A 13,916-nucleotide genomic window follows, 5' to 3' on the forward strand; every position below is an offset into this window, starting at 1 on the left:
AAGAATGCAAAAGTGACAGGGCTTCTGCTGTATGGGCTCAAACACCAATTATAGTACATTTGAAGAAACGGTAAGCAACTTAATCTCTTGGTTGGCAAAACAAACACTTGATCAGACAGGATCTTTTACATAATAACCTCATGTTATGCATTTTTCCAGAGTGGATATACTGTATAGTAATAAGGACATCTTCAAAGTGCCTCTCCTTCACTTTGACAGCAGGTTTCTGAGCTGAAACATGCGGATCACGCCACAGCTCGTGTGTTTCCTCTGCTGAAGAAAGCATGATCCATCAGACCCATCAAAAGCCCACAACTATAAAACAAACCAATGAATCGATTGACACAAGGTCATAACACAACGTGATCTTTAATCCTTACAGTCCGACAAGTCATTTCACAAGTCGTTTCATTTTGGCTTTCTTCAGCGAAGAGGCCGCTCCTGCACTGTGATTGGTCCCATGGAGGTTTCCTGCTCCCACTGACCTGCAGACAGGACAACATGCATGACAGCAGCTCTGCTTTAGACATTAGAGACAGAAAGCATGTGATGAGGATTCTCATACGTACCGGATCCGGTGGACTGGCTTCCTGTCCCTGACCCGCAGTCTGTGTCGCAGCAGGAACAGACCTGATGACTCCCGGTGGCTTCACTCCACCTGTCAGCGACAGCAGCTTCGCCTTTTACTTTTCATGTTTTAGAAATGAGGTCCAAACCCAAAATGTTTAAGCTCTCTCCCTCTCCACATTATATAAAAGGAGTTTTCTCTATCAGAGACTGGCTCTGTGTGTTGGTTTGTTGGTGTGTGTTCAGAGCCTGCAGAAGGGAAATCCAGTGTGCACCCGTACTCCAGGCCAGGGGCGGACTTAGTGATTTGGGGGCCCTGGGCAAAGGCAAACATGGGGCCCCCCTGAATCCCAACTTTCACCCTTTTTTATAATTTATTCTCTCCTCTTATACACTTTATTATCTCTTTAATCATTTTTTAAAATTGATCTTATCCTGTATTTCTTATCTAATGTATTATATCCCTTTTCTACCACTTGCTAAGTTCTTTGCATCTCGCAGAAAATGGTGCAGTGGCAAAGCAAAATAAGGTTAAAGTCAAAAGGCAATATTGTGCTAGAAGTTAAGTGGAATAGCCCATTACCACTATAACCTGACATAAGATTAAAAAATTTTCACTGTAACAAAAAGGAGGGGTTATTTTTAGTCTGTTTTTTTTAAACTGATGAGAAATATGTTTAAGTTGTATTCTAGTATATTGTGGGGCCCTCTGGCTGCTGGGGCCTAAGGTAGTCGCCTACCTTTGCCTAATGGTAAGACCGCCTCTTCTCCAGGCGGTACGGTAGAAGTCAAACCAGCATCAAGCAGCTGGAGGCTACTGGCTGAACATCCACAGACCAGGAAGCAGCAGCAACACTGAGCTGCAGCACTTTTAACAGGTTTTAAAAAAGGTAAGTTTCACTCACTACAATCATGCAGACAACCCCCAACCCCCTCCAAACCTTTAGCATACTGTTCTATTTTTAGTCACTGCAGATTATAGACTATGCACAGCACAAGCATCCTTTCAACAGCGATGCCTGTACTCAATATGGATTAGTTTCAACACTGGTGATTTAGTATTTTCAAGCTTATTGTACTGTTGCTCTGGACAAGAGATGAAATGAAAATTTGCATTTGGGCATGAGAGCCTTTGTCCGTGTGCAGATCTTCCCTCTTTGATCATTATACTCTGCTGGTTCTGAGCACCAAAATAGTTTCCAACTGGCTGAATGAGGAGTTTTTTCCTCTTAACATTAATAAAAGTTAAAGAGGTCAAATTATGGAATAGTTGTAATAATGAACTTAAAGAATGTAGTAATGTGTAAGTTTAAGAAAATGTTCAAAAACATTACATTTGAATGAAAGATACAAAAGCTGTGACCAATCACTGAGAAATGAATGAACTGTCTTTGTTTTGTTTATCTGTTTTATGATGTTTCGTTATTAAATTTATTTATTTTTTACTATTTCTTTCTGTTTGTTTTGTTTCACAGCTATTTTGGGTAGAGCAAGGCTAATGTATATCACCTTTTTTTCATATATAATGTTTTATTTTGTTTTATTTTTGATATAATGATTTAGTATTATTTAAACAAATTTCATAACTGTATTTAAGTCATAACTGTAAAACAAAAAAAAGACACCAAAATGTGCCACGGCTTTGTAGCAGTTCAGCACCAAAACACATGCTAAGAGTTAAATAAAAAACAGTGTGAGAGGCCAAATCAAACAGTTGAGGCAGTTTGGAACATGGAAGTCAGAGATGGTCACCCATTGCTGCTGCAGTGTGTTGTTACCCACCCGTTGGAGGAGAAGGAGCAGGCCTTGTTCGTGGCGTCCACAGGCGCAGTGACCGCGGCTCTCAGGTGACAGGTGATGTACATCTGCAGAGGGGTGAAGCTCATGAAAACTGCTGCCAAGTTTGAGGCGATAATGCATCAAAATTACCATCTGAAAAGGGATTCTCTGTGTTTTATCTAGCAGCACTAAACAGATGGCCATGGCTCTGCTGATGCTGCATCAGACTGTGTGGCGCTCTGCTGCTAAAAGCTGGAGTATTTCATTTCTAAAAAAAAAAACGCACAGAGCTCCAAGTGCTAAAAAACAACCAAGCTCAGCACTTCAATAATGACTAGACACATGACAATGAGCATGTTTATATGCACAAAATGTGACTGTAATGCAGTTTAGTGAGTAATGCGAGTTAGGCAGGAACCAAACTGATTATAGTTGCCATCAGTTCAGAGAACTAACTACTGAGTAATGTGATTTTCCTGGCACCAACAGAAACCACTCACAACACCGAGACACCTTCAACACATTTCTTTAAGTGTGATGAAGTTGCTCATCATGTTGTTGGTGACTCCTGTTCAATCTGTTTAATACTCTCAACCACACGGCACAAACCACCTCAAGTACTGTTCTTAAGTACAATTTTGAGGTACTTGTACTTTACTTGAGCATTTCCATTTTATGCAAACTTGTAAACGCAGCCGTTGAGAAGCAGAAGTCAGAGTGGTGAAAGGTTTGACTCTCGCTCACCGAGCCGCTGTGGTCCTGCTGGAACCTGAACGCCTCGATCTGGAACTGCAGCTTGTCGTCCTGCGTGCGAGGCAGGAAGTGAGAGCCGGAGCCGGTCAGCTTGCCGTCAACAAGACAGCTGAGGACGACAACAACAACAGGCAGGGGGAACGTTAGTGTAGCTGCACATACAAGTTATTAAATACAGAACAAGGAGAAAATTGTCAAAAAAACCCCAAAATCAACAGCTTTTAAAATTCATCTCAAAACAGAAAAAAAAAAATTGATCTTAAAGACAGTTGTAATTTACAAGGGACCAAATCAGTTTGTTGACAATATGATTAGTATAATCATGGTAACACACTAAGTTAAGGGTTAGTTAATGCTTATTAAGCATTAACTAACCCTTAACTTAGTTAACTTAATTAACTAATGTATCATTTATTAATTGTGTTCATGTTAACTAAGGTATTAATTTATACATTATTTAATAGTTTATAAAGATGACTATTAAATAATGTATAAATTAATACCTTAGTTAACATGAACACCATTAGTAAATGATTACCAGGCACATTAGTTAAGTGTTAATCAAGGGTTAGTTAATGCTCATTAAGCATTAATTGACCCTTAACTTAGTGACCCTTATTGTAAAGTGTTACTATAATCATTATGCCACTGGTTGCCATAGTAACACGTTTTCTGTCCCAAGAACTGTGGATGCAACAAGCTAGCAACATGAAGTTTGACCACTGCTTATTCCATTTTCATGTCTCCTCCATGTTTGACGTCACAGTGTGACAAACAGAGAAAAACAAATGTCATGTGGGGGAATGACAAAACCCTTCATTTTCAGAGATGTTTTGTCGCATTTCAAACCAACCAAATCTGATTTTTTCAACCCTCCAGGAGGGTTTTAGGCAATTCTCCTTCACATTCACTTGCAAATTATATATTGTATCCTTTTCTTTTAAATTTTTATGTGAATAAAGAAACGAAATGAATAGTTCACCAAACTCACCCATGGTTCCCCAGGAAAGAGTATCTCGGGACGGTGTTGGGGTTTGGTATCAGAGTGGCCACACAGCTGTCCACGAACACCTGCAGCGGCGTGTGGTGGAACTGTCTCACCGAGGCTTCGAACTTCATCACATCGCCCAGGAGGAACTGGCTGGACGGACGCGCAAACTGCCAGTCGTCTGGGGAAACATCAGAGGTTTGGCTCGAGATGTTAGAGAGAGAACGGGCCGCTTTCCTGCTTCACATGCCATCGGTTCATGGACTCCCTTACATACAAAAAAAAAAAATGAGTGCGGTGCAGTTAAGACAATTACGTGACTAGGCAGGAACCATGGAACACCATACCGATTAATATAGTGCCATTAGTAAGGAAGTAAGTAAAAGTTTATTTGTATAGCACCTTTCTCAGATACAGAATCACAAAGTGCTTTACAATATTAAAAATAGCAATAACAATAGACAAGAGAGGCAGCTTAGATATAGGCCTGTAATTCTTTGGGGAGGGAGGGGTCCAGATTTGTTCTTTTCAGCAAAGGCTGAACTATAGCATGTTTAAACTGGCTGGGGACAAAGCCAGTTGAAAGGGAGAGATTTATCATGGACAAAATAGAATTAAATTAAAAACATTTACAAACAAAGATGAAGGAAGAACGTCAAGGGGGCTGGATGAAGGCTTAATTTTGTGCAACAAATAAGTGATGTCCTCTAAAGAAAACAGGAGAGAAGGAGTCCAAGATTGAGGAGCAGGAAAGACCAATGGTAGGATGGCTGGATGAAGGGGAGAGGTTTGCTCGAACATCTGACTTTATCCACAAAACATTTAAGAAAGTTATTACAATCAATGTTAGAGAAGACAGGCACATATGGAGAGACAATGGTATTTATAGTCTCAAAGAGAACTTTTGAATTTCTTTTGCTAGATGAAATGAGGTTGGAAAAATAAGCAGTCCTAGCATCCCTCATCATTTCATTAAAACTGATTAAAAGCTCTTTGAGATGCAGCCGATGGACTTTGAGTTTAGTGGCTTAGTCAGAGTAAGAGAACCAACAACTGCTGAGTAATCTGATTTTACTGGCATTAATAGAGACCAGTCAGAACATGGAGCCACCTTCAACCACACGCCACATGTAAACTGTATTATTAGATGAAGTGCCACTTTCTATGATCATGTAAACAGGTTAATCACAGTTTCCTTAAAACAGAATTGGCAATAGTTGCATTACTGTGTGCATGTAAACACAGCCAGAGTTCCAAAGCATTGCATGGAGTCTGCAACCAGACTCCATGCTGCCTGGATGCAGATAGTGAGACTGAATGGATCCATGTAGGGCCACATTTCATTGTGCATCACACTGTCCACTTGTACTGTAATGGTGCGTTTTCACAGGATCCGTCATTTCACGCGAGGGATCGCACTGCTTCCCAGTATCGGACGCTTGATAGACGTGCTTCATATTGGTTCCTTGTTGCACCTGATTGGACGAACGCTGTCACTCACTGGGCCGTCTGCCCCCGGATTTCAAACTGGAAAAACATGGCGGCTCGTTTAGTTCACCGAAGTGTGTTTCTGAAAACCTTTGAGGCGAGAAATAAGCCATGCAGTTGCTGAATCTGTCTTCATTTTAGATCGACAACAGTTAGTTTAAAAGTTTGTACGTGAGTTTGCAGAGGCGGCGAGACGCGCTGGACGCCCCTGATTTGCATAAAGTAGCCTAGACCTCAACTTTATGCAAATGTGGAGCGGCCAACGTGACGCCCCGTCTCTGGAAACACACCGTGGCGCTACCAGAATGCATTGCACGGCTGCTTACATAGAAAATGAATGAGAAGCGTGGAAATGACGGATCCTGTGGAAACGTACCATGAGGTTCTCTGGTCCCTGTGTGACTCTGAACTGATGTGATTCTGTTGATGTGATTCTATTGATCTCCAGGGGAAGAATTGATCTTTTCTCTTGATTTTTGTGGTGAACCGTCTCACGTGACGTTTTGTTGCAGCTTTGCCAAGTTGGTGAATTACTCAGCGTTTGTGGAGGTTTGAGATCAAGTGAGTAACTTCTAGTTTAAAATACAGCTTGAAGCCTGAAGGCCTGAGTCAAAGCGGCCACAGAAAACACACCCACCAGTCATAAGTTTGAGGGAGAAGAGCATGTTTTCCTCTGAGGCCTTGTTGGCGTTGTAGGGCACCCAGGTCGGGTTCACCGCCTCGCTGATGACATCATGCTTTCTGAAAAACAAACGCATCAGCTGCTGATCAGAAAAATAACTCACTGAATTGGGATTACTTAACCAGAGAAATACTTGGAGATGCAGCTATCAAGCCCGTCCCCAGAGCCACAAGACTGACAACTACAAGAGGAACAAGTGGCAGCTTGTGAAATATTCAGTTTGGGAAAAATGAGTAGAAAGAATATTGTAGTGTGTGGAATGGGAGGAGAGGAGGATGAGGTAATCTTCAATTAATGGCAGAGGAAGTTTGGGCTGGTTTTTGTTAAGGTAAAGTAATCCGTCACCATACAGCCGTCTTGGTAGGAAAATAACAGGTGGTTGATTGTAATCATCTGTTAATTTATTACAAATGACAAACAGTAAACGAGCTGTGTGTATTGTAAGCGCCATATTGGTAGGAAATGCATGTGACATCATGGGAATACTGTGAATACATTAACTGGTACAGAACAAAAATTGTTTGTGTATTTAACCTTGTATTGACAATAAAACATTTTCTGTAAAACAAGTGGAAATAAAATTAATCTTGACTCAACTTTCTAGAAACAAAATGGCAAAATAAGGGAGATCATTTGACCGGTTTCTAGATATAACTTATAGAAACAAATGGCTCTCAATCCTGGTCCTAAGGAGCCTGCTGGGTTTTTTTTTTTTACTCTACCTGCTGGTTAATTACATTCACCTGGTGTCTCAGGTCTCATTCAGCCCTCATTACACCAGCTAAATGTAATCACTACTGAGGAAAAAAAAAAAAAAAAAAAAAAAAAGGGGAAACAGACTCTGGTTCCTGAAGGCCAGAATTGTGAACCACCATATTAGAAAATAGAGATGAGACCTATTGAAACAACTGAATATGTCACTCCATTGAGGTTTTTCCACCAGTCTTAAGAAAAGTAACGATTTCATGGCTCAGTATATAAGATGGATATCGTGGATGGAAGGATACCGTTAACCCTTCAGCCGCCTCACCTCTGGTAGTGACACTCCACACTGACCGTCACTTCTCTGGTGCGGACGATGGGACTGTTTCCCAGAAGGCTCGGCGTGTAGTGCAGCGTGAAGACGTAGACGAACGAGTCCTCAGACATCTGGAGACAAGAAAACCGATGTTAGGGAGCTCAGGTTCAGACTTTGACATTTCACACGCACAGACCATGACAAGTCAGTTTATTTTAATTAATCTGTCATGCTGCTGAGTGTTTCTGAACTCTTTGACACTCGAGTTTCTCTTTGATTAATAAAATATATATCTCATACCTTTTATCTTCACGAGTCACGTCACAATATAGCAGATAATTAGCATTCCTCTCTGAAACCAGTGATTACCTCTAATGTTAACAGTGGCCAATCGGAACACCATTGACCTTGTCTGGACACACACACACAGATATGAAACTTTATATTTAGCATCTCAAATATGTTTCATGTCACTGCAGAAAGTGGAAGCCACATTAAAGAGTGTGTGTGGATTAAGTCACTATTAACATCAATGCCAGTCTTCTCAGTGAAGACTGACAACATCCCACTACTATAACTGGAGAGTGGTTTGTGTGTCCCACCATGGAGGAGAGGAGAGGAGAGGAGAGGAGAGAGGAGAGGAGACAAGGACAGGAGAGGAGAGGAGACAAGGAGAGAGGAGAGGAGACAAGGAGGAGACAAGAGAGGAGACAAGGAGAGGAGGAGGAGAGGAGAGAGGAGGAGGAGACAAGGAGAGAGGAGAGGAGACAAGGAGAGGAGACAAGGAGAGGAGAGGAGACAAGGAGGAGACAAGAGAGGAGACAAGGAGAGGAGGAGAGGAGAGGGAGAGGAGACAAGGAGAGGAGACAAGGAGAGGAGAGGAGACAAGGAGGAGACAAGAGAGGAGGAGTCATGAGAGGAGACAAGAAGAGGAGGAGAGGAGACAAGGAGGAGAGGAGAGGAGAGGGAGAGGAGACAAGGAGAGGAGAGGAGGAGAGGAGACAAGGAGAGGAGAGGAGGAGACAAGAGAGGAGAGGAGGGGAGGAGACAAGGAGGAGGAGGTTATAAATTCTAGTTTCTTCAATAGGAACCACTTGAAAATGAGATGACACCTCAAGGGGCCGATTCTACAAAGTAAATACATTCCTACCAATTGTTTTTTCCCTTACAGAAGGTACCAACACAAACTTCCCCCCACGGTGGAACAGGTGATGGTGCAGTAAAATAGATTAACATTATTTAATCTCTTCAGGTTTCCATTTAGACTACAAACAGTGTTTTTACCGGGCCAAAGCAGTTTGAACACCTAAGAGGAGTTACCATCAGCTGGCTGCCACATCCATGCAGCTCAGACTCAAAGATCAGCACTTGGCCCTCGGCGTCTTCCCCGGTGGCCCCGCAGCCTCCCAGAGTGATGTCAGACGGCAGGATGGGTTTCCCGATGCCCAGCAGGTCTTTCTTGGCCTCGACCCGGACCGACTTCTCCCCACACTGAACCGTCACGCTGTCGGCCGGGACCGGAGGCTTCAGCTCGAACTCCGGGGGAAACCTGGGCTCTTCGGCCGGAAGCTCGGGGAACTTCCAGGCCAGCGGCTGCTGAAAAGCCTGTTTCTCCTGAAGGCCGGCCGGCTCCTGAACCGGCTGCTGGGCTTGGTGTCGGTCCGGCTGCTGAGCTTGGTCGGACCTGAAGGATCCGGGTCTCTCATAGGAAGATGCTGCTGAATGCTGAGCGGGCAAATTCCACGTAAAGTCCTGTGCTACAGCTAAACTGCCACAAGAAAGAAAGACAATTATTCTCATGCAGAGTGTCATACTGATGTGTGTTTTTGCTCTTTGTTTGGAGAGCTCACTTCCATCAAGCAGCTGTTTTGTAGTCCTGCAGCGAGGCTCCGCCCCTCTTTGATTGGCCTGATCATCCTGCAGCTCTGCCTCGTTAAACTGAAGCAGCGTCTGCTGTCCCTGAGATACAAGAGCTCACATCTGATATTGAATTATCTTTCGAGACGTGATCAATTATTTGGTGTAGTACAATCAACAACAGCTTTCACACTTTCATTCATTGTGTTTTGGCTGTCTATAGTTTTGTATCTGGCAGCACATCTCAGGTCAATAGCAGCAAGTGAGTTCATTAACAGCCAACATGATGCACAGCGCCACACTGCAGGAGACTCACGGTTTCTTTTCTGGAGACTCTGATTACTCAGTAGTTATTTAGCTGTTTATCAGAGAGAGCTAATTAACTGTAATGGTTGCTGAGAGATAATGCATGATTAGACTCAGTGGCAGCTGGGTTGAGAATTTATGATGTTTGGTGGCTTGTTGATAATCCATTGAAATGCCTCGTTATTAAACAATAGCTTTTGAAGCCATAAAATGATTTCCTCAGCGTTGGGACCGGGGGCCGGATTCACCAATGTGTTCTTAAGATAGATCTTAAGAAATGACATCAGAGGAAATTTTAGGAAGTTCTTAAGAAGGCTCTTAAGTGCAATTCCTCAATATTTCCTTAGTAACAGTCTCATTTCTTATGAATTTCTTTAATTTTCCAACTTAAGAACTTCTCAAAATAGGGCCTGAATTAATTCTGGTTAATAAACTTTAGGCTTACTGCCATTGAGGCTAGGAGACGAGGCTAGGAGGCTAGGAGACAAGGCTAGGAGGCTAGGAGACAAGGCTAGGAGGCAACCCAAAGTGCTTCCATCTACAAAACAATTGGGGAAAAACCTATTTAGAGCAACTAGGGCAAAAATGTAAACATTGGTTGCTGTTGGTAACTGTAAAATTTGCAGCTTATTTTCAACAGACATGAGACAGAGGCCTACCTGGCCCTACACCAAATAAAGCTTTACAATAAATGTTCATCTTAATGTTAGGTGTAGGGGAACCTATGAAGACTTTGAACTATAACCTACTTGTCTAAAATGTGTTTAAATATATGATATTAGAGGCTTACCTTTTCACTGTAGGGATTTTAAGACAGGTGTCTTAAAGTTAAGAAAAAAAATCAAGAACACATTTGAGAACTTTCATTTCAAGAATACCATACCAAGTTTTTTCTTAGGAAGAAACATAAGAAGAAAGTTAAGAAAATATATAAGAACTGTTTTTGCGAATAGCATTTTTTCCTGTTTTTTTTCTTAAGACTAAAGTTAAGAAAAAAATGGCACTTGAGAAGGTTTTTTTTTCTTAAGAGGCTTTTGTGAATCCGGCCCCTGGTGTCTTGGTGGATCAGCTGCATGCCAGGCCGGCTGTACTGTACATGTGGTCGTGGGTTTGAATCCCGGTCCCGAACTCTGCTGCGTGTCGGCCTCCTGCTCTCTCAGGATCTGATCACACGGGAGGCGTTTTCAGCAGCAGGGGCCCTTTTCTATTCTTCAGTGCGAGTGAAGCTTTTTGCATTGCTGGGCACGCTGCAGCCGAGGGCATCATGAGGCAAACTCAGGTCAGTCAGGCAGTCAGTCAGTCATCTGTCGCTTTGTGAGATGATGCGCTTCCTCAGATGGCCTCTAGAGGGCGTCTTTGACTGCGAGATGCAGTGTTTGCCCTACAAACTTTAATGGTAGGTAACGTTATTACCTTGTGGTTTTTAAAGGTATAATATGGAACATTTCCGCATTAAAATATCTAAAAACGACTAGACCTATGTTATTTATTTTTTTGAGTTGTGTACTTACATTATCCCAAATGTTTCCAACAATGTTCAAACCCAGAGAAATCCGTAATTTTATTCAAGGTAACGGTGCGTTTCATTTGGTCGCCTGTCATGGCGTCATATCCCCTTTACCCCCTAACTTCCTGTCAATGGCGTCATATCCCCTTTACCCCCTAACTTCCTGTCAATGGCGTCATATCCCCTTTACCCCCTAACTTCCTGTCATGGCGTCATATCCCCTTTACCCCCTAACTTCCTGTCATGGCGTCATACCCCCTTTATCCCCTAACTTCCGGGGAAACACCAGATGATCCGTCAGAGAGTGAGGAAGGAAGTCGGCCAACTAGCTAGCTAGCCGCTCTAGCCGCTCTGTTGTTTATTTCATTCTATTGTTTTTATCGCTCACTCGTGATGGATCAGGATTATTCATTCCCGTTTGCTGTGCGTTCTGTCGCCGAAGCTGTTCCCGTAAAAAAAACTCCCATGATCCCACGCTACTTCACGATGTCATCAAACTACATCTTTTGTTATTGTTTTGATTGAGAGACCCCTAGTGGCAGAAATTACATACTGTGCGTTCAAGTAACATTAGTGGAATTAGGTAATTTAACCGATAATCATGTGGCAATGCTTCAATGAACTGAATTGAACTGAACACGCCCGCCGTGGGTCTGTACAGGATCTGTGCTTGTACTGCTCTATGCGCATCACATTTTTGGAAGAGCTGTTGCTCATTGCCATAAATTGTTCTAAGGTCTGCACATTTCAATAAACTGTTCAAATGTGTAAAACCTGGAGATGTACTGAGTTATCCTGCCTTGCTCTCTTTGGCTCAGCTGAGAAAAGGAAAGTGTTGTTTTGCATCCTGTGTGTTTGTGCTTTATGAACCGAATCCAAAGTTCCCAAACAGTGATTCTGAGCATCCTGTGTGTCATGCCTCCTGACGACCACTAGGGGCAGATAGGCTAACTGTGAGTGGGTGAATGAGAGAATGATTCCACGATCCAAACAAAAAAACAAACTTTTTATTTATTTTTTTAAGATTATTTATTTATTAGACAGTTGAAAGTGGAGAGAGACACTACTGAGCCACTGAGGACATTTCTGGTAACTTTGTATCATTCATTTTTATTGTTTAGTTTTTTGCTTGGTGTCTCTTGTACCCACTGATCTCTTTTTGGACACTTGACATTTTAGGAGAATCTGATTCTCTAACAAAGGAAGAGCAATAGCTGGAGGCGCCCCGGTGGCTCACAGAGTATAGTGTGTACCATGTAAGGCTCAGTCCTTCCCGCAGCAACCCAGGTTCAAATCTGGAATTTGCTGCATGTCCTCCCCTCTCTCTCTCTCCCATACCTTCCTGTCTTTCTCTCACACTGTCACTATCAATAAAGCATAAAAATGCCAAAAATAAATCTTTAAAGAAAAGAAAAGAACAAGAGCTGTTCACCGGTCCATGTTTTTAACAGGTAATGTCACTTTAGTTAAAGCACGTTAGCCTTCCTCCAGCTAGCACAATAAACAACAGCTGGCTGAGTGACTGACAGCTGATTGTCATCTGATCCTGTGGTTGCCTAGCAACAACATCACAAAATCGCAGCAGGCCGCTCTGCTTTGTGGCTCCAGCCGACAACAAAAGGCCGTGCAGCGCGCTTCAGAAAGCCTCCTGTGTGATCGGACCCTACCTGGCTGGAGAAACTGTCACATAACTGGAAGCTCATCAGCAGACAGACGTCCTGCTGACAGGCTGAACTGACTCTTCACTGTAAAACCCAAACAAACTGTCCACTTTATTCCCTCCTGCTGCCAGAAGAGGGTCGGAAGGCATCAATATGTTTTTTGCTCCATTGATTCAGCTGATTCTTTCTCCAGGATTAGGCCAAAAATACAAACAAGACTTAAAATGTTAAAGATTATATTAAAGTTTTCTTGTACCATCACAGTTTATTGAATAGGATATGATGAAAGTTAAAATACCTTTAGGAATATTTCAGTTATTCCTTCCCTCATCGGAGAATACGCTCCCATATTGTTACCGAAGCTCGGGTTTGATCATATGAACGGACCGGTATCATTAAATAAGTGCAAATCATATCTGTCATTGATGACACCCTATTATCCTCCACTGCTAAATGCGGCTCACTTCAAATTACTTTTGTAATAGACCAATCTCTCTGACTGGAGACTTTCACTTTCTTTTTACCCGAACTTCATTTGAAAACTGCAGGTTTTCCTCCCCTGTGGTTTACAAAGCCATTTCCAAACTTTTGGCAGTTAAGAGAAGTTTGGTCTCAGTGTGTGTGGTCACTCTCTGGATTTCTGTAACACTCTACCATGACTCTCTTCTTACCTATTAGTATGGCAATTATAGTATGAGTATTACCTATAGAAAGTGTTGTAAGTCCACAATATTTCTGTGTTGGAGCTTAATTCATATTTTACTCATACATGATGTACAGCAGTAACAAATCTCAAGACTGCTGGATTTACGTTGTGCAGAAGTCGAAAACAAATTCTCACAACACTTTGTGACAGTTAATCCATCAACCATACACACACACACACACACACACACACTAAATGTGGAAGGCAATACACAAATACTTTATTCATGAATCACACGCTTAGGCAATAAAAATTGTTGATTGGAGTAATATAAGTAAAACAATGATACAAATAAAATGCATTGTTATACTTACTCTACTATCATTAGTGATAAATATGATCACATGTGTCCAATTACTTTCTCTGCCACCCTTCTATCATAAAAAAAAGTATTTTGGCTTCTGAGACTTAACTGAAATCCACCAGCCTCACTGGCTAGAGAGCCAAAAACTTCATTTCAAAGTCTGAATGACAGTATACCATGAAACTCTGTGTGATACTTGGAGCAAAGAAGTACAATTTCCATTAAGCACTAACACAGTATTATTGTTTATTTTACAATAGCTTTAATAAACTGGAATAATTCCACCACAAGTGTTACCAA

General features: G+C 42.1%; 1 protein-coding gene across 1 annotated transcript; it reads right to left on the reverse strand.

The window, feature by feature from the left end:
* Nucleotides 1-423: 423 nt before the first annotated feature.
* Nucleotides 424-9,087, reverse strand: LOC139660549 (zona pellucida sperm-binding protein 3-like). Its single transcript, XM_071538724.1, has 8 exons — nt 8,596-9,087; nt 7,288-7,406; nt 6,213-6,316; nt 4,091-4,268; nt 3,091-3,208; nt 2,350-2,432; nt 570-658; nt 424-485 (listed from the first exon to the last, which is right to left on the reverse strand). Exons 1-8 carry the CDS (start codon nt 9,085-9,087, stop codon nt 424-426), a joined length of 1,245 nt encoding a protein of 414 aa, XP_071394825.1.
* Between the last annotated feature and the right edge of the window lie 4,829 nt (nt 9,088-13,916).

Source organism: Centroberyx affinis, unplaced genomic scaffold (assembly GCF_046629955.1).
Source record: "Centroberyx affinis isolate AG114_WGS23_722 - 3 ecotype Tasmania unplaced genomic scaffold, CSIRO-AGI_Caff_v1 ptg003334l_1, whole genome shotgun sequence".
Classification (NCBI taxonomy): domain Eukaryota; kingdom Metazoa; phylum Chordata; class Actinopteri; order Beryciformes; family Berycidae; genus Centroberyx; species Centroberyx affinis.